Here is a 22,343-nt window from a genome sequence, read left to right on the forward strand (position 1 = left end):
CTAAGCTAACCAGCAGGCTAGGCTAGCACGTCAAAGTGCACTCAGACTAATGTATCCGCATACAAACAATTAATAACGACGTTTACTCTGTTAAACGACACACATGTGCACATGTACGTTGTAATTAAGACCTAGAAACCATAATAACCAAAACAACGTATTCTCCGCCAGACGCCATCTTGTTTTGTTCTACCTCCTGTGTGACGTCATCGAGGTGTTCTCAACCGCGGAAAAAATATTGGCCAATACGTGTTTCACTGGGACAATAGTGAGTGGTGCACACTTCCTTCAAACACGTGTTTCACTGGGACAATAGTGAGTGGTGCACACTTCCTTCAAACACGTGTTTCACTGGGACAATAGTGAGTGGTGCACACTTCCTTCAAACACGTGTTTCACTGGGACAATAGTGAGTGGTGCACACTTCCTTCAAACACGTGTTTCACTGGGACAATAGTGAGTGGTGCACACTTCCTTCAAACACGTGTTTCACTGGGACAATAGTGAGTGGTGCACACTTCCTTCAAACTTGTGTTTCACTGGGACAATAGTGAGTGTTGCACACTTCCTTCAAACACGTGTTTCACTGGGACAATAGTGAGTGGTGCACACTTCCTTCAAACACGTGTTTCACTGGGACAATAGTGAGTGGTGCACACTTCCTTCAAACACGTGTTTCACTGGGACAATAGTGAGTGGTGCACACTTCCTTCAAACACGTGTTTCACTGGGACAATAGTGAGTGGTGCACACTTCCTTCAAACACGTGTTTCACTGGGACAATAGTGAGTGGTGCACACTTCCTTCAAACTTGTGTTTCACTGGGACAATAGTGAGTGTTGCACACTTCCTTCAAACACGTGTTTCACTGGGACAATAGTGAGTGTTGCACACTTCCTTCAAACACGTGTTTCACTGGGACAATAGTGAGTGGTGCACACTTCCTTCAAACACGTGTTTCACTGGGACAATAGTGAGTGGTGCACACTTCCTTCAAACACGTGTTTCACTGGGACAATAGTGAGTGGTGCACACTTCCTTCAAACTTGTGTTTCACTGGGACAATAGTGAGTGTTGCACACTTCCTTCAAACACGTGTTTCACTGGGACAATAGTGAGTGGTGCACACTTCCTTCAAACACGTGTTTCACTGGGACAATAGTGAGTGGTGCACACTTCCTTCAAACACGTGTTTCACTGGGACAATAGTGAGTGGTGCACACTTCCTTCAAACACGTGTTTCACTGGGACAATAGTGAGTGGTGCACACTTCCTTCAAACTTGTGTTTCACTGGGACAATAGTGAGTGTTGCACACTTCCTTCAAACACGTGTTTCACTGGGACAATAGTGAGTGTTGCACACTTCCTTCAAACACGTGTTTCACTGGGACAATAGTGAGTGGTGCACACTTCCTTCAAACACGTGTTTCACTGGGACAATAGTGAGTGGTGCACACTTCCTTCAAACACGTGTTTCACTGGGACAATAGTGAGTGGTGCACACTTCCTTCAAACTTGTGTTTCACTGGGACAATAGTGAGTGTTGCACACTTCCTTCAAACACGTGTTTCACTGGGACAATAGTGAGTGGTGCACACTTCCTTCAAACACGTGTTTCACTGGGACAATAGTGAGTGGTGCACACTCCCTTCAAACACGTGTTTCACTGGGACAATAGTGAGTGGTGCACACTTCCTTCAAACTTGTGTTTCACTGGGATAATAGTGAGTGTTGCACACTTCCTTCAAACACGTGTTTCACTGGGACAATAGTGAGTGGTGCACACTTCCTTCAAACACGTGTTTCACTGGGACAATAGTGAGTGTTGCACACTTTCTTCAAACACGTGTTTCACTGGGACAATAGTGAGTCGCGCACACTTCCTCCAAACACGTGTTTCACTGGGACAATAGTGAGTGGTGCACACTTCCTTCAAACTTGTGTTTCACTGGGACAATAGTGAGTGTTGCACACTCCCTTCAAACACGTGTTTCACTGGGACAATAGTGAGTGGTGCACACTTCCTTCAAACACGTATTTCACTGGGACAATAGTGAGTGGTGCACACTTCCTTCAAACACGTGTTTCACTGGGACAATAGTGAGTGGTGCACACTTCCTTCAAACACGTGTTTCACTGGGACAATAGTGAGTGGTGCACACTTCCTTCAAACACGTGTTTCACTGGGACAATAGTGAGTGGTGCACACTTCCTTCAAACACGTGTTTCACTGGGACAATAGTGAGTGGTGCACACTTCCTTCAAACACGTGTTTCACTGGGACAATAGTGAGTGGTGCACACTTCCTTCAAACACGTGTTTCACTGGGACAATAGTGAGTGGTGCACACTTCCTTCAAACACGTGTTTCACTGGGACAATAGTGAGTGGTGCACACTTCCTTCAAACACGTGTTTCACTGGGACAATAGTGAGTGGTGCACACTTCCTTCAAACACGTGTTTCACTGGGACAGTAGTGAGTGGTGCACACTTCCTTCAAACTTGTTTTTCACTGGGACAATAGTGAGTGTTGCACACTTCCTTCAAACACGTGTTTCACTGGGACAATAGTGAGTGGTGCACACTTCCTTCAAACACGTGTTTCACTGGGACAATAGTGAGTGTTGCACACTTCCTTCAAACACGTGTTTCACTGGGACAATAGTGAGTGGCGCACACTTCCTCCAAACACGTGTTTCACTGGGACAATAGTGAGTGGTGCACACTTCCTTCAAACACGTGTTTCACTGGGACAATAGTGAGTGTTGCACACTTCCTTCAAACACGTGTTTCACTGGGACAATAGTGAGTGGTGCACACTTCCTTCAAACACGTGTTTCACTGGGACAATAGTGAGTGGTGCACACTTCCTTCAAACTTGTGTTTCACTGGGACAATAGTGAGTGTTGCACACTTCCTTCGAACACGTGTTTCACTGGGACAATAGTGAGTGGTGCACACTTCCTTCAAACACGTGTTTCACTGGGACAATAGTGAGTGTTGCACACTTCCTTCAAACACGTGTTTCACTGGGACAATAGTGAGTCGCGCACACTTCCTCCAAACACGTGTTTCACTGGGACAATAGTGAGTGGTGCACACTTCCTTCAAACTTGTGTTTCACTGGGACAATAGTGAGTGTTGCACACTCCCTTCAAACACGTGTTTCACTGGGACAATAGTGAGTGGTGCACACTTCCTTCAAACACGTGTTTCACTGGGACAATAGTGAGTGGTGCACACTTCCTTCAAACACGTGTTTCACTGGGACAATAGTGAGTGGTGCACACTTCCTTCAAACACGTGTTTCACTGGGACAATAGTGAGGGGTGCACACTTCCTTCAAACACGTGTTTCACTGGGACAATAGTGAGTGGTGCACACTTCCTTCAAACTTGTGTTTCACTGGGACAATAGTGAGTGTTGCACACTTCCTTCAAACACGTGTTTCACTGGGACAATAGTGAGTGGTGCACACTTCCTTCAAACACGTGTTTCACTGGGACAATAGTGAGTGGTGCACACTTCCTTCAAACACGTGTTTCACTGGGACAATAGTGAGTGTTGCACACTTCCTTCAAACACGTGTTTCACTGGGACAATAGTGAGTCGCGCACACTTCCTTCAGACTTGTGTTTCACTGGGACAATAGTGAGTGTTGCACACTCCCTTCAAACACGTGTTTCACTGGGACAATAGTGAGTGGTGCACACTTCCTTCAAACACGTGTTTCACTGGGACAATAGTGAGTGGTGCACACTCCCTTCAAACACGTGTTTCACTGGGACAATAGTGAGTGGTGCACACTTCCTTCAAACACGTGTTTCACTGGGACAATAGTGAGTGGTGCACACTTCCTTCAAACACGTGTTTCACTGGGACAATAGTGAGTGGTGCACACTTCCTTCAAACACGTGTTTCACTGGGACAATAGTGAGTGGTACACACTTCCTTCAAACACGTGTTTCACTGGGACAATAGTGAGTGGTGCACACTTCCTTCAAACACGTGTTTCACTGGGACAATAGTGAGTGGTACACACTTCCTTCAAACACGTGTTTCACTGGGACAATAGTGAGTGGTGCACACTTTCTTCGCCCGGCCACAGAACAAGATAAAAAGTCCCATTTAAGAGTTGCTGGTGTAACAATAGGAAGAATATATTCCACTCCTCTCTTGTACACGCGGCTTATGAGGTAATATACATGATATATTTTCATATTATTTATCTTATTTACCTCATATGTTGTTCGAAGCTAACGTGCTAGCGTTAGCCCGCTAGCAGGCCTTTGTAGCAAATGCGAGCGTTTTACTTGAGGAGTGTATTTTATATGTTCTCTATGAGAATTATATTGACTTATTTAATAATTTAACTGTTTTTTGTTGTATATTACAGTCACGCTTAACATCATTAAATATTTGTTACTAGAAAGAAACGAACGTCTCGTAATGTAAGTCTGGAATAAGTCACATGGTATAAAAATAATAATAATAATACATTTTATTTGGTTTAACGCTTTTCAGTGTACTCAAAGATGCTTTACAGGATGAAAAATTAATATTATTGTTATTGTGATGACAGTGTAATATAATGTATTATTGCAGTGGTCTGCTTTATGTTGGTGTCAACTTTATTAGCAATAAATACAAATGATGTTTGCACGCACTTCTATTACCTTGATAACATCCATCCATCCATTTTCTACCGCTTGTCCCTATTTGGGGTTGCAGCCTATCTCAGCTGCATTGGGTGGACATATCATGGAAATTAAATCAACTGATGTTTGTTATTATGAATACACTATTTGCACAATTGTAAGTGATTAATGCTTATTCAGTCAGACTAAAATAAATATTTATTAAATAAATGTTAAATATTAAAAAATAGCTTTAATATACTGCACACAAAATTAATTTGCATCAATATTTTGTTTGTAGTCGGAACATGAGGTACCCAAATATTCTAAATATTTGTTTATATTTATAAATTTATATATATATATATATATATATATATATATATATATATATATATATATATATATATATATATACTCACTGGCACTTGTTCCACGTGCTTCGCTGCATTTCTGTTTGTTTTCTGTTGGGTTAAAAATGTTGCTTTCGCAGAAGAAAGTTAAAGTAGCAATGATTGTCACACACACACTAGGTGTGGTGAAATGTGTCCTCTGCATTTGACCCATCCCCTTGATCACACCCTGGGAGGTGAGGGGAGCAGTGGGCAGCAGCAGTGCTGCGCCCGGGAATCATTTTTGGTGATTTAACCCCCAATTCCAACCCTTGATGCTGAGTGCCAAGCAGGGAGGTAATGGAGAACAAGGAGAGGATATTGCGCGTAAAAGTAAAGCCAACCGACCACAGCTCTGTAGTCCTGGTCACCGTTGACGTGAGGTGGGACTATTTTGGAGGTGCACGTCAAGGTTGGCTGGTAGGTTGGTAGTGGGAGGAGCCAGTTGGCGTCACTTGATGCTGCAGCACAATGACACTTTTGTACGTGCAGACTGACTTCATGCAGTCATGACGGTATTAAAATCCCAGCAGGAGGTTTTCTGTAAGTTGTTACTTTTTAATCAATAATTAATGTAAATGCAGAAAATAGGATCAATTACCTCCTCTCTGAGCTGCAACCTTATCGTGGTAGAGGAGTTTGCGTGTCCCAATGATCCTAGGAGCTATGTTGTCCGGGGGCATAAAGCCCCCTGGTAGGGTCTCCCAAGGCAAACAGGTTCTAGGTGAGGGATCAGACAAAGAGCAGCTCGAAGACCTTTATGAAGAAGAAAAAGCATGGACCCAGATTTCCCTCGCCCGGACGTGGGTCACCGGGGCCGCCCCCCCTCTGGAGCCAGGCCCGGAGGTGGGGCACGATGGCGAGCGCCTGGTGGCCGGGCCTGTTCCCATGGGGCCCGGCCGGGCACAGCCCGAAGAGGCAACGTGGGTCACCCCTCCAATGGGCTCACCACTCATGGGAGGGGCCATAGAGGTCGGGTGCAATGTGAGCTGGGCGGCAGCCGAAGGCAGGGCACTTGGCGGTCCGATCCTCGGCTACAGAAGCTAGCTCTTGGGACGTGGAACGTCACGTCACTGGGGGGGAAAGAGCCTGAGCTAGTGCGCGAAGTCGAGAAATTCCGGCTGGATATAGTCGGACTCACTTCAACGCACAGCAAGGGCTCTGGAACCACTTCTCTCGAGAGGGACTGGACCCTCTTCCACTCTGGCGTTGCCGGCAGTGAGAGGCGACGGGCTGGGGTGGCAATTCTTGTTGCCCCCCGGCTCAAAGCCTGCACGTTGGAGTTCAACCCAGTGGCCGAAAGGGTAGCCTCCCTCCGCCTTCGGGTGGGGGGACGGGTCCTGACTGTTGTTTGTGCTTATGCACCAAACAACAGTTCAGAGTACCCACCCTTTTTGGGTACACTCGAGGGAGTACTGGAAAGTGCTCCCCCGGGTGATTCCCTTGTCCTACTGGGGGACTTCAACGCTCACGTTGGCAACGACAGTGAAACCTGGAGAGGCGTGATTGGGAAGAATGGCCGCCCGGATCTGAACCCGAGTGGTGTTTTGTTATTGGACTTTTGTGCTCGTCACAGTTTGTCGATAACAAACACCATGTTCAAACATAAGGGTGTCCATATGTGCACTTGGCACCAGGACACCCTAGGCCGCAGTTCCATGATCGACTTTGTAGTTGTGTCATCGGATTTGCGGCCTCATGTTTTGGACACTCGGGTGAAGAGAGGGGTGGAGCTTTCTACCGATCACCACCTGGTGGTGAGTTGGCTGCGATGGTGGGGGAGGATGCCGGACAGACCTGGGAGGCCCAAACGCATTGTGAGGGTCTGCTAACCCTAACAGCAATTAAAATTACACATGAGAATGCAATCAGGTGAAAAAACATACTCCTGTTCGAGCTGCAACAACAGCTTTGGTCACCTAAACACTCTTACATTACACATGAGAAGACACCCAGGAGAGAAAGTGTTGAGTTGCAGTGTGTGTGGTGAAAGATTGTCTTCTAAGTACCAGTGTAAGAAACACAAGTGTGCTGGTGAGAACAGCAGCAGCAAATGAAACTGCAGGATTTGAAATAAACTGTCCAGACTTTCATTTTGACTTTCTAACAACATCAGCACATATAACATGTGTGACATCATTGTTGTTTGTGTAACACAATCTTGTTTATATGATTCTAACATTTATAGATTAGACACTTCAGATTAGTGTGTTTATTTCAGTCAAGTACATGAGTTAATATACACATTTGTGTACTTTGAAATGAACACAACAATTTGACTGAAAGGGTGCGAATAAACAGTACATACAATTATGTTACATACAATAAATATTGTATGTGTAAATATCCATAATTTACCTTTATACTTATTCATAATAGTGTTTTATATGTTTTTTGAAGAATGATGTGTTTCATATTTTATTTTGTAATTGTAGATGATTCCATTGATGAATTCCTTTTATATGATGTACATATTTGTTTTACATGTGTTCATACCTTTGCTTTTGAGTACACATAAATCCCTCTTAGTTCATATTTACTGCTTCACATCTGAAACCTCTTCTGGACCACTTCTGGAAGCATATTATTATTTACTTTATACATCATTTGAACAGTTGTCTTTTATACAAGATCATTTACTTTTAAAATGTGTGACTTTATGAATCATTTGTTGGGTCTCTATAATCCATTCTATTAATTGTCTTTATTACTTTTTGTGTAATATGAATATTGATGTGTGCTTGTTTTATATGTATGTCCGCAGACTTTTATGCAATAAACAATGTATGTTTCAACTAAAGTTGGGTACAATAATTGTAGTTAATATTTGTAAGTATGTATTTTATTCAATTTTGTATTGCACTGTAGCGGTTGCTTTACGGACATAATTCGCCACACCTAGTGCTTGACCTTATTGTTATTATTCACTGTATTGTTCGATTGTGCACATGACAATGTTGTTCTGTTTCACTGTACTGTTCAATTAGGCACATGACAAGGTTGTTCCGTTGCAGGTAATTCGGCGCGGCCCCTTTAAGTGGCCGTCAGGAGATTCTCCCAAAGGTGGGGGTTTGTTGTTCCCGCCATTTTTTTTTGAGTGTTTTAAGTCATTCTGTTTTGTTCTAAAAGAATAAAGGACGCACACGTTTTTGTGTTTCAACGATACACGAAGTTGTCTTGCTTTCACGCTACAAGCACAACAGCACTCCATTTTTTATTGTTTTCTTTATATGACTTACATGTAGTGTCCAGCTTACTTCATCATCTATATTAACTCCTAAAAATGTGATTACCTTTGTTCCTTTCATTTCAATATTATCCCTCATAATTTGTGTTTTACATTTTTACAACCTCCAAATATGATATATTTAGTTGTATTGAAGTTTAGTGACAGTTTATTGACGTGCAGCCATCTATTTTATGGTCAAGTTCTCTCTGGATAAAATAAGATGAGAGTTAAATCAAGCGGTAATGAAGGTGAAGAATGGAAGATTATTATATACATAATTATATATAGATAGTAGTGACAATTAAAGACACTTTCATCCTGTTCATTTGAGCAAAGAAAGAGAGTAAAGTGTAATATTGTAAACAATAGAAGAATATCAATATCCGCAGTCAATATTCCAACATTGTGAAGCTCAGCTATGGTAAAAAACATATTCAGCTTTAAAGGCTTTATGGGAGTGATGTAATAACTGTTATAAACATGTGAATATTCAAAGTAATAATGTATGATATTAATACAATAGTAAAATGGTACGTTTGGGGGATGTGTAATATTGTTTGTATGAACATCCTGAATGTTTTCATGCTAGAATAGTTTTAATTAGTAGAGAGTGGGGGAAAATGAGGCTGTAATGATAATGTTTTGTTTTAAGCCTGTTTATGAATAATTAAAGATAATTAAAATGCCAAAATGTAGCTTACATCCTCAGTGAGCTGAACTCCAGCAGTAAAGATGAGATAAATAATGTGGAAAGGTCAGAAGTCAAATGTTTCTTCAGGTAATACATGGAGCCTCTGCTGCCACCCAGCGGTCGTTGGAAAGAATGCATACATTTTGTTTTGACCTCCTTAAAGCTGCTTTTTACTTTCTGTCCTGTTTGTGTCCAAGTCTGTAGTGTGGGCAATAGGACAGAAGGAGGACATTTTGTTAATAGACTGTGGAGGGCAGCAATACACCTAAGAAGTTCTACTAGTCTGCTGGAAATAGAAAGAAGACATACGTAATAAACTGTACAGAACAGGCAAGAAATAAGAGTGAGAAGATCAAAATAATCGTCAAAGCAGTAGCAAAGTTTTTAAATGTAAAAGAACTATCTTGGGAACAGGTGCAAGGTGAACTACAGAGAGGAGACAAAACGGAGTCATGTGACCACAATCCAACGCCATGTTGATTGTTCAGTGGAATGCCAGAAGTCTAATAGCAAACGGACAGGAATTAAAGGGATATGTTAGAGCCAAATTTCCTTATTTGTTTATATTGTTTTTATTTTGTTTTCACTGATTGATTGCTGGCTTCAGTTCATGCTGAATTTCCTATTCGGCAGATTGCTCCGCCCACTACCTCTTGAGAACCAGGAAGTGTTGACAGGGATGGGACCGTTGCTGTGGTGCGGTTGCCATGGTAGCCTCCTTTAATTGGGTTCAGCTGGGAACACTGGGGGGTGATTGCATGGAGGACAAACAGTTTTGGAGCGTGTGGTGTGGTGTGTGGTCAGGTCTCACTGCTGTGACAATGTGCCATTCAAGGTCAGCATACATAATGTTCTAGAACCTACTTTTCATTTCATTTTGATAGCTTGGAATAAAGGGATTGTCATATCCAAACACATTTCTACAGTACTGGACATTCAATCATCAAAATGGTCAACACAGTATCAGTATCAGTATCAGTATCAGCCCAAAGATAAGTGCTGTACAATGAGAATAAAATGCCTCGTAGCCGATTACACAAATGTGATCAATTCATCTTGATACTGTCCTGCCACAGTGAATAGGTTTCCCTTTTTAAAAGGGCAAATTCCTCCCTGGGTCTTTTGTCCTAATGACTGTCTGGATGAAGTGAGGAGACTATAATATAGGAAAACAATTTATTTTACTAATAAACTAGAATAAGTAACACATTTTTACATCTTCTCAACAACACCACATTCTTACATAAAACATATTTAAGAATGGTGGTAACAAATAAATACAAAGTTAGTAAAAATGTGAGTGTAAGAAGTAAACAAACGTTCTGTGTAACACAACTAACACTCCTTCTCCTCTTTTGTTGGACAAAGTTCCTCCTCGTTCTTTCGCACATTTTCACACAATCACAACACTTTACACTCACACTTGATCCAAACTAAGTGATGTGTTTTGATCACTAATGTGTTCTTAATCCGCGTTGACAGAAAGTAAAAAGCAGCTTTAAGGACGTCAAAACAAAATGTATGCATTCTTTCCAACGGCCGCTGAAGAAACATTTGACTTCTGACCTTTCCACATTAATCTAATCTTTACTGCTGGAGTTCAGCTCACTGAGGATGTAAGCTACATTTTTTTTATTTTTAATTATCTTTAACTATTTATAAACAAACCATTATTATCGTCATTACTGCCTCATTTTTTTTTCCACTCTTAAAACTATTCTAGCATGAAAACATTCAGGATGTTCTTCAAAACAATATTAAACATCCCCAAACGTAGCATTTTATTATTGTTTTAATATCATACTGTGACGGGCTTCCTGCCGTCCTGGTGTGAGTTGCAGTGCCATCCAACACATGACGCATCATAACAGGTTTGACTCTGATTTATTGCTTCAATCATCATGTCATTCTCTTGCCTTCTTGTCGCCGCACCTTGCAGTGCGCGGGCGTTTCCTGCTTCTGTTCGCGGTGTCCGGGGTTTGCGTCCGTGGCGGGGACTCATCGTCTCTCAGGTCTGATCGTTCGTTGCTCGTGGTCGGTCTCGTCAGCGGGTTCCTTCTCCTACTTCCCCCTGAATGTTCCTCCTTCCCCCTTTTTATGCTGCAGGAGCAGATGATGTGATTGAGCGCAGCTGTGTGGTGTACGCACCTTGCGCTGATTGCTGTTGTCCTGCCGCCCTGCGTGCGTCACGCCTCTCCCCTCTGCTGCATGCCCCGCCTCCTGGCCTCCATCTTTGTCAGGACAATCATGTTTCTCAGCCCGCTGTCGGCCCGTCGGCTGCGTCTCTCCACACATACATTATTACACTTAATAATCACATGTTTATAACAGTGCTGGCATTTTTTATTTCCCATCCATCATCTTCCGCTTATCCGAGGTCGGGTCGCGGGGGCAGCAGCCTAAGCAGGGAAGCCCAGACTTCCCTCTCTCCAGCCACTTCGTCTAACTCTTCCCGGGGGATCCCGAGGCGTTCCCAGGCCAGCCGGGAGACATAGTCTTCCCAACGTGTCCTGGGTCTTCCCCGTGGCCTCCTACCGGTTGGACGTGCCCTAAACACCTCCCTAGGGAGGCGTTCGGGTGGCATCCTGACCAGATGCCCGAACCACCTCATCTGGCTCCTCTCCATGTGAAAAAGCAGCGGCTTTACTTTGAGTTCCTCCTGGATGGCAGAGCTTCTCACCCTATCTCTAAGGGAGAGCCCCGCCACCCGGCAGAGGAAACACATTTCGGCCGCTTGTACCCGTGATCTTATCCTTCCGGTCAGGACCTAAAGCTCATGACCATAGGTGAGGATGGGAACGTAGATCGACCGGTAAATTGAGAGCTTTGCCTTCCGGCTCAGCTCCTTCTTCACCACAACGGATTGATACAACGTCCGCATTACTGAAGACGCCGCACCGATCCGCCTGTCGATCTCACCATCCACTCTTCCCCCACTCTTTTTTTTATTTCCCCTCGGGGATTAATAAAGTATTTCTGATTCTGAAAATTACATCACTCTCATAAAGTCTTTAAAAATAAATATGTTTTTTACCATAGGTCAGCGTCACAATGTTGGAATATTGACTGCTGATATTAATATTCTTCTATTTTTGGAATATTACACTTTACACTTTTTTTGCTTAAATCAACAGGATGAAAGTGTCTTTAATTGTCACTACTGAGTGTAACTATACATTCTTATGGATAATATTGAAATAAAAATAATAAAGGTAGTCACATTTTTAGGAGTTAATATAGATGATGAAGTAAGCTGGACACTACTTGTAAATCATACAAAAAAAAGTAAGAAAAACAATTGAGTGCAGTACTGAATAGAATAAAATACATACTTACAAATATTAACTAGAATTATTGTAGCCAACTTCAGTTGAAACATACATTGTTTATTGCATAAAAGTCTGGGGACATACATATAAAACAATCACACAACAATCATCATATTACAAAAGAGAGTAATAAAGATAAGTCATAGAATGGATTCTAGAGACCCAACAAATGATTAAGTCACACATTTTAAAAGTAAATGATCTTATATAAAAGACAACTGTTCAAATGATGTATAAAGTAAATAATAATATGCTTCCAGAAGTGGTCCAGAAGATGTTTCAGATGTGAAGCAGTAAATATGAACTAAGAGGGATTTATGTGTACTCAAAAGCAAAGGTATGAACACATGTAAAACAAATATGTACATCATATAAAGGAGTTCATCTATGCAATTATCTACAATTAGAAAATAAAATATGTAACACTTCATTGTTCAAAAAAACTTATATAAAACACTTATGAATAAGTATAAAACTGAATTATAAATATCGACACTTAAAATGTTTATTGTATGTAACATATTTTATGTAGTTTATTTTCACCCTTTCGGTCAAATTGTTGTGTTCATTTTAAAGTACACAAATGTGTATATTAACTCATGTACTTGACTGAAATAAAAGCACTAAACTGAAGTGTCTAATCTATAAATGTAGAAGCATATTAAACAGATTGTTAGACAAACAACAATGTCACACATGTTATATGTGCTGATGTTGTTAGAAAGTCAAAATGAAAGTCTGGACAGTTTATTTCAAATCCTGCAGTTTCATTTGCTGCTGCTGTTCTCACCAGCACACTTGTGTTTCTTACACTGCTACTTAGAAGACAATCTTTCACCACACACACTGCAACTCAACACTTTCTCTCCTGGGTGTCTTCTCATGTGTACTGTAAGAGTGTTTAGGTGACCAAAGCTTTTGTTGCAGATTGAACAGGAGTATGGTTTTTCACCTGATTGCATTCTCATGTATAATTTTAATTGTTGTCTTTCTATTCAAACTTTTACCACATACTGAACATATAAAACGTTTTTCACCAATGTGTGTTCTCATATTTACTTTTAAACTTTGTATTATGACAAAACTTTTACCACATTATGAGCAGGAAAAAGTTTTTTCTCCAGTGTGTATTGTCATGTGTTTTTTTAAATGGTCCCTTTGAGTAAAAACCTTACCACAGATTGAACATGAAAAAGGTTTTTCTCCAGTGTGTGTTCTCATATGTACTTTTAAACTTTGATTTATTACAAAACTTTTACCACATTCTGAGCAAGAAAAAGGTTTTTCTCCAGTGTGTATTCTTATGTGTATTTTCAAATGGTGCTTTTGAGTAAAATCTTTACCGCAGATTGAACAGGAAAAAGGTTTTTTTCCAGTGTGTATTCTCATGTGTGTTTTCAAATGGTGCTTTTGAGTAAAATCTTTACCGCAGATTGAACATAAAAAAGGTTTTTCTCCAGTGTGTGTTCTCATGTGTACTTTCAGCATGTGTTTTAGTCTAAAATCTCTCCCACATTCTGAGCAGGAAAAAGGTTTCTCTCCGGTGTGTGTACTCATGTGCCTTTTCAGATTACTATGGTATTTAAAAGTTTTGTGACAGTGAGAAGATGTGAAGTGAGTGTTGTCAGTGTGACATGTCTTATCATCTTTAGAGTCTTCATCATCAGTGTCAGGAGAGTGTGACGTTGTGTCCTCACTATCTGATAGTGGAGCTAAGAGCTTGTCTGCTTGTGATCCTCCACAGTGGTCTCCATCAGCTTCTGTTGTCATGTGTTGTGTTGAGCTGCTGCTTGGAGGCTCCCCCCCTCCCCTCTCCTCACTTTCACCTTTCACCTCATCATCTTCACTCTTCACAGGGACACCAGTCACTGGGAACTCCTCCAGTCCTTCAAGATGATCTCCCTCTTGAGTGATGCTGTGTTCCTCCTCTTCCTCTTTAATGTGGGGCGTCAGTGAGTCTTCCTCTTCCTTTTTACAGGGAAGGGTCTGTGTCAAAGAGGAAAAGGAGACGCCAGAGGGTCCGTGGCGCCTGGTCTTCCTCTTTGAAGGATCCTCCTTCACCATCCTGAAGCTACTCTCCTTTTTTTCAGGCAGACGTTGTTCTCCACAGACGTCTGCAGGACACACAATGACAAACATGCTTGAGAAATGTCCAGATTTGCTCAGTCACATGAGGCATTCAGTAAGTTTACATGTACTTAAAATAAAAAGTGATTATATTAATTGGCCTGAAAACAAACACATTGCTCTTTACAACATTATTCACAGGAATAGAAGACCACTTTTTACGAGGGATGGGCAATATGGCCTAAAATCTAAATTGTGATAAATTCCCTTTAACCTGAATGCAGCTGGGATAGGCTCCAGCGCCCCCTGTGATGTTAATGTCAGTTACTGATGTATAAGCTTGGAGAAAAGATGAGGTTGTTTACAGTGTAAATCTGTATTCTGTATTGTTGTCTCAGCTATGCCGCCATCTTGTGGTCGAGTTTGCTCACTGCGAGTGCTGTGGGCTGAAAGTGTATTTCCTTTTGCTTCATGCCTTGAACCTGAAGTAATGTTTCGTCATTTATCTCGCCAAGCAACGTTTGTATGTGAAACCGGGGATTTCCACTGGATGTGGAACGGCGCCCCCATAGGGACGGACTTGTTCCGTTTTTTGTTTTCAAGTCAATGTGTCAGTTTCCACCACCTGGCTTCTATATTTAGTGGTCGACACAACAAAGCTGTAAAATTGAGCTAAAATCTGCTCGTGTGGGACAGGAAGTCATGTATGAACACAAAATAAATGATCCAGTTTACTTTCAAAGTATAACATTCTGTTTAAGGTGGATGGTATTTTACACTTTGAAAAGTCCTAATGGACATGAAGTCAACTTGTCAAAAGGTTGTCAGACCTAATTTCACCTTCTTGACACAAATGGATGAAAACATTCTGATTCTAAAAGGCCCAAAATTAAAGAATCATTAAACAGGCATATCCTGGGCAGCTATACGGAGGTCTGTACTACAGCGTTGTATTAAAATGACTATTTCCATCTCCAACATGAAAGTGAGTGTCGCTAACACTACTGCACACAGGAAATCATGTGGAGGAGAATTGCAAGTAGTCGAAACAAAGATTGTGAATGACTGACAAGAGGCCCACTTTGTTCATGTAAGTCTACTGTGGAATAAACATACTCAGGTGCTGAGAGGGATGCACAAAGTAAGACCTCTTAGTCCAGTTTAAAATCCACAGACCAAGAAGGAAACACTTGGATATAGCAATATATTGATGACGGCAATAATTAAGTTATTAGGTTTATTTTCATTTATATCGGTCCTGGCCTACGATTGTGTGAACATTTTAATGCCTCTGGAATTCGTATTTAATGCTTTTTAACACCATTTAAGGCCTTTATTTAGGCAAAGTCCGTTCAATGATTTTTAATGCTTTTTAATGACGCACAGAAACCCTGCTAAAGCTCTTAAATTTAAACAGATGTGGACTGATCCATACAAAAATTCACGATAACATTACCAAGCATAATATCAATATAAGGTAATTACAGCAGTTTGATCGATATTTTGTATTATATATATATATATATATATATATATATATATATATACACATATATATATATATATATATATATATATATATATATATATATATATATTTTGTTGAGTTTGTTATTGTTTACAAACTCAGTAAAAAGGAAGACTTTAAGGGCATAAACCCAATGATTTAATTCAGAGCCATATTTAAATATTCAATTGATATTCTAACACCACCATCCTGTGTTTTTGTCTGATTATGATTGCCAACAAAAATGTAATCATTCAATTATCCTGATGACTTTAAATACCAGTATCCGCATTGGTATGACCCATACTGCTTCTGAAACTATTTGGTACTGGATCGATACCAACATTTGTAGTATCAGCCAAAACTAAAGTATCAAACAACAAAAACAGTGATTATTACATTTGAACAAAAGAGAAGACTAAGTGATTATTACATTTTAACGGAAGTGTAGATAGAAACACATCACATTAGAATGTTCCTAAATAAAAATATTCTTCATGGAATTATTGAGACATTTCTAGGATGTGTTTACGATTTTTACGAGATTTTGATAGAATTTAATACAATCTAAGGCAACTCGACAGTTTCAGGTTCGATTCTACTCACTGCCGTTGTGTCCTTGAGCAAGGTACTTTACCCACCTGCTCCCAGGGCCACCCACACTGGTTTAAATGTAACTTAGATCATGGGTTTCACTATGTAAAGCGCTCTGAGTCACTAGAGTAATGCGCTAAATAAATATACTTCACTTCATTTAAAAGGAAACCGCACTTTTGTAATTTATTTTGCCTATCAAGAACACATATTTTTCTTTTTTATGCATTCTAAATAGTAATAAATGCGATCAAAATCTGTTTACAATAGAGGCTACTAGAGTCGCACTATTCTGCCTAAAAATAACTTGAAAAGCATCCAAACACCTCCATTAAGGTTTTATGTACATGCAGTAGGTATATATGTCATTTAGTAACAGGTACTTTTTTAAAAAGATGGAATATTTACGTATTTTTGCTTATTAGCGCATTACTTTCAAAAAAGCATCACTACATGTGCTTTTTTTTCAACATCACTGAATATTACACACTACAGACTTCCTGAGAGCCAACAAATATAATAAAACATCACATACTGTACAATGTCTGCTGTCACTATGACGCAGACTGATAGAATCTTGTTATATTCCCGTTTAGATGAGGAAAGACTCATAATCGTCGCACGGTATGGGGGGTGAAGCCAAGCCTCTTTTCGGGCCTAAATTGGCTGTCAAAGGGAACCAACTTGTCAGAGTACGTCCTCATCCTTCTACTACCCAGGTGAGAGGCCACTTATAATAACAATATCACTAATACTTGGTTGGTATTCAAGCCACGAAATGCAAATGTAGTATTGTTGGTGCTTTTTGGATGGTTATAGAGGACCTCTCATTGGCTCCATTGCAAGTGGACTTTTATTTACATTCATGAGTTACAATGTGATTTAAAAATATATATATCAATAGTCATGTCTTTCATAATGATTGTGAAGGATAGAAAAAATTCCCCCAAAAAGTGCAGTTGTCCTCCAAATTCAAACGATTAGATTTAAAGGCCTACAGAAATGAGATTTTATTTAAACGGGGATAGCAGGTCCATTCTATGTGTCATACTTGATCATTTCGCCATATTGCCATATTTTTGCTGAAAGGATTTAGTAGAGAACATCCACGATAAAGTTCGCAACTTTTGGTCGCTAACAGAAAAGCCCCGCCTTTACAGGAAGTCGCAGACGATGACGTCACATGTTGATGGCTCCTCACATATTCACATTGTTTTTAATGGGAGCCTCCAACAAAAACAGCTATTCGGACCGAGAAAACGACAATTTCCCCATTAATTTGAGCGCGGATAAAAGATTTGTGTTTGTAGATATTGATAGCGACGGACTAGAAAAAAAAAAAACGCAATTGCATTGGGACGGATTTTGATGTTTTTAGACATATTTACTAGGATAATTCTGGGAAATCCCTTATCTTTCTATTGTGATGCTTGTGTTTTAGTGAGTTAAATAGTACCTGATAGTCGGAGGTGTGTCTCCACGGGTGTCCTGACGCCAGTGTCTCAGAGGAGTCGACGGCAGCTTTATGGATGGCACAAGCTCAGCTTTTCTCCGGTAAGAAGCGACGTTTTAACCACAATTTTGTCACCGAAACCTGCTGGTTGACATTCTGTCGTGATTCATGTTCGCTTGACCGCGCTCTGATCCATAGGAAAGTTTCACCTCCAGGAATTTTAAACAAGGAATCACCGTGTGTTTGTGTGGCTAAAGGCTAAAGCTTCCCAACTCCATCTTTCTACTTTGACTTCTCCAATATTAATTGAACAAATTGCAAAAGATTCAGCAACACAGACGTCCAAAATACTGTGTAATTATGCCGTTAAAGCAGACGACTTTTAGCTGTGTGTGTGTGCAGCGCTCATACTTCCTATAAACCCGTGACGTCTTGCGTACACGTCATCATTACACAACGTTTTTAAGACGAAACTCCCGGGAAATTTAAAATTGCAATTCAGTAAACTAAAAAGGCCGTATTGGCATGTGTTGCAATGTTAATATTTCATCATTGATATATAAACTATCAGACTGTGTGGTGGGTAGTAGTGGCTTTCAGTAGGCCTTTAGGAATCTTCACCACTAAACCTTTGAAATATGCTGACATATGTGCTGCTAAAAGTAAATAAACAGTAGCCATATTGAATGTTTGCCTTCATTTGACCAGGTGAGGTAAGGAGGACGGCCTCTAGGTCACATGGTTACACCCCAGCAATTACACTGTTGATGATTGATGAGCATTCATTTTTAAATGGTGGTGTTAAAAAGCAAACATATCTTCATCTTTAGTCCTAAATGTGTCCCCCGGATGAACATGTGTCACAAACATTGTATTAGATGATATGTGGATGTTGTGCTTACTTGGACTGTGATGAAGCTGTGAGGACTCAGGTGGTTTGTCTTCATGCTCTTCAGTCTTCACAGAGACAACAGTCAGTGGAAACTTGCTGACATCAGCCTCCTCCTGCCCTACAGGACACTCTCCCTCCTGACTGATCCACACTTCCTCCTCTTCCTCTTTAATGTGGGGGGGCTGTGGATCCTCCTGCTGCTGAAGGGGACGTTCTTCTTGACGAGCGTTCATCTGTTGGACGTCCGCAAGACAACACAAACAAACTTCAGCTCAGATGTGTCAAATGTTGTTTAGTCTATCAAATATAATATTTTCCAAGTGAACTGACTCCACTCTGTGGTGATGTTCTTCTACACATGGAATAATCATCAGTTATTGATTATTATGAATTGTGTCATTGATCCTGTTTTCTGCATTTACATTAATTATTGATTAAAAAGTAACAACTTATAGAAAACCTCCTGCTGGGATTTTAATACCGTCATGACTGCATGAAGTCAGTCTGCACGTATAAAAGTGTCATTGTGCTGCAGCATCAAGTGACGCCAACTGGCTCCTCCCACTACCAACCTACCAGCCAACCTTGACGTGCACCTCCAAAATAGTCCCACCTCACGTCAACGGTGACCAGGACTACAGAGCTGTGGTCGGTTGGCTTTACTTTTACACACAATATCCTCTCCTTGTTCTCCATTACCTCCCTGCTTGGCACTCAGCATCAAGGGTTGGAATTGGGGGTTAAATCACCATAAATGATTCCCGGGCGCAGCACTGCTGCTGCCCACTGCTCCCCTCACCTCCCAAGGGATGATCAAGGGGATGGGTCAAATGCAGACGACAAATTTCACCACACCTAGTGTGTGTGTGACAATCATTGCTACTTTAACTTTCTTCTGCGAAAGCAACATTTTTAACCCAACAGAAAACAGCGAAGCACTTGGAACAAGTGCCAGCGAGTATATATATACATATATGTATATATGTATATATATATACATATATGTATATATGTATGTATATATATATATATATATATGTATATATATATATATATATATATATATATATATATATATATATATTTATATATATATATATATATATATATATATATATATATATATATATATATATATATATATATATACACAAATTCATAAATGTAAACAATTATTTCAAATATTTGGGCACCTCATGTTTTGACTACATACAAAATATTGATGCAAATTTTTTTTAATTTTATTTTAATCTTTACCTGTATGTCATCTTTTTTGTAAGGGGCGCTGGAAGCCGGCAGACCCGTCAGCGATCCTGTTCTGTCTCCCTATAATGTTTGTCTGATCTTGAATGGGATTGTGCTGAAAATTGTAATTTTCCTGAAGGAACTCTCCTGACGGAATAAATAAAGTACTATCTAATCTAATCTAAATTCATTTTGTGTGCAGTATATTAAAGCTATTTTTAATATTTAACATTTATTTAATTAAATATTTATTTTAGTCCGACTGAATAAGCATTAATGACTTACAATTGTGCAAATAGTGTTTTCGTAATAACAAACATCAGTTGATTTAATTTCCATATGTCCACCCAATGCAGCTGAGATAGGCTCCAACACCCCCTGTCCCCCCTCGCAACCCCAAATAGGGACAAGCGGTAGAAAAATGGATGGATGGATGTTATCAAGGTAATAGAAGTGCGTGCAAACATCATTTGTATTTATTGCTAATACAGTTGACACCAACATAAAGCAGACCACTGCAATAATACATTATATTACACTGTCATTACAATAACAATAATATTTTTTGTTCATCCTGTAAAGCATCTTTGAGTACACTGAAAAGCGCTATACCAAATAAAATGTATTATTATTATTATTATTATACCATGTGACTTATTCCAGACTTAAATTTCGAGACGTTCGTTTCTTTCTAGTAACAAATATTCAATGATGTTAAGCGTGACTGTAATATACAACAAAAAACAGTTAAAGTATTAAATAAGTCAATATAATTCTCACAGAGAACATATAAAATACACTCCTCCAAAAAAAACGCTCGCATTTGCTACAAAGGCCTGCTAGCGGGCTAACGCTAGCACGTTAGCTTCGAACAACATATGAGGTAAATAAGATAAATAATATGAAAATATATCATGTATATTACCTCATAAGCCGCGTGTACAAGAGAGGAGTGGAATATATTCTTCCTATTGTTACACCAGCAACTCTTTTTTGTCTTCTGTGGCCGGGCGAAGGAAGTGTGCACCACTCACTATTGTCCCAGTGAAACACGTGTTTGAAGGAAGTGTGCACCACTCACTATTGTCCTAGTGAAACACGTGTTTGAAGGAAGTGTGCACCACTCACTATTGTCCCAGTGAAACACGTGTTTGAAGGAAGTGTGCACCACTCACTATTGTCCCAGTGAAACACGTGTTTGAATGAAGTGTGCACCACTCACTATTGTCCCAGTGAAACACGTGTTTGAAGGAAGTGTGCACCACTCACTATTGTCCCAGTGAAACACGTGTTTGAAGGAAGTGTGCACCACTCACTATTGTCCCAGTGAAACACGTGTTTGAAGGAAGTGTGCACCACTCACTATTGTCCCAGTGAAACACGTGTTTGAAGGAAGTGTGCACCACTCACTATTGTCCCAGTGAAACACGTGTTTGAAGGAAGTGTGCACCACTCACTATTGTCCCAGTGAAACACGTGTTTGAAGGAAGTGTGCACCACTCACTATTGTCCCAGTGAAACACGTGTTTGAAGGAAAAGTGCACCACTCACTATTGTCCCAGTGAAACACGTGCTGGGCCAACATTTGTTCCGCGGTTGAGAACACGTCGATGACGTCACACAGGAGGAAGCACAAAACAAGATGGCGTCTGGCGGAGAATACGTTGTTTTGGTTATTATGGTTTCTAGGTCTTAATTACAACGTACATGTGCACAGGTGTGTCGTTTAACGCAGTAAACGTCGTTATTAATTGTTTGTATGCGGATACATTAGTCTGAGTGCACTTTGACGTGCTAGCCTAGCCTGCTGGTTAGCTTAGCTTGTTAGCTGCTAACAAAGAGAGGCGGAAGTGATCGACACATCAAAGCAGAGATCCAATGTAAGTGTAAAGTGTTTTTATTGTGTGAACATGTCTACATTACAAATGATGTGAGTGTTGCTGAATCAGCGACTAACTGCTGCCGTTGAAGAAATATTTGTGATTTTAGAAAAAAAAAAAAAAAACGACAACAGAATAAGAGGAGGAACTTTGTCCAACAAAAAAGGAGAAGGAGCGACAACATCAACTACTGGACAGTGTTTTCAAGAAACATCAAGTTGTGTTACACATCCAATCATCTATCTTCTTCTGCTTATCTGAGGTCGGGTCGCGGGGCCAGCAGCCTAAGTAGGGAAGCCCAGCCTTTCCTTTCCCCAGCCACGTCATACAGCTCTTTCTAGGGGATCCCGAGGCGTTCCCAGGCCAGCCAGTTTCTAACATAATAGTGAGAGTCCAGTCCATAGTGGGGCCAGCTGGAGACCATCC

General features: G+C 40.4%; 1 protein-coding gene across 1 annotated transcript; it reads right to left on the reverse strand.

Moving 5' to 3' along the window:
- Positions 1-12,325: 12,325 nt before the first annotated feature.
- LOC133546960 (gastrula zinc finger protein XlCGF48.2-like) lies at positions 12,326-21,101 on the reverse strand. The gene is made up of 3 exons (XM_061892808.1): positions 20,963-21,101; positions 18,803-19,025; positions 12,326-14,393 (listed from the first exon to the last, which is right to left on the reverse strand). The coding sequence occupies exons 2-3, from the start codon at positions 19,023-19,025 to the stop codon at positions 13,375-13,377; spliced, it is 1,242 nt and encodes a 413-aa protein (XP_061748792.1). The 5' UTR covers positions 20,963-21,101; the 3' UTR covers positions 12,326-13,374.
- Positions 21,102-22,343: the final 1,242 nt, after the last annotated feature.

This window comes from Nerophis ophidion, unplaced genomic scaffold, assembly GCF_033978795.1.
Source record: "Nerophis ophidion isolate RoL-2023_Sa unplaced genomic scaffold, RoL_Noph_v1.0 HiC_scaffold_53, whole genome shotgun sequence".
Lineage (NCBI taxonomy): Eukaryota > Metazoa > Chordata > Actinopteri > Syngnathiformes > Syngnathidae > Nerophis > Nerophis ophidion.

Excerpts from the sequence above, each read along its gene's own strand:
- LOC133546960 (XM_061892808.1), bottom strand. The coding sequence starts at position 19,025 with ATGAACGCTCGTCAAGAAGAACGTCCCCTTCAGCAGCAGGAGGATCCA. Across the intron at positions 14,394-18,802 it reads ACAGCTTCATCACAGTCCAA|ACGTCTGTGGAGAACAACGT; the intron begins GTAAGCACAACA and ends TGTGTCCTGCAG.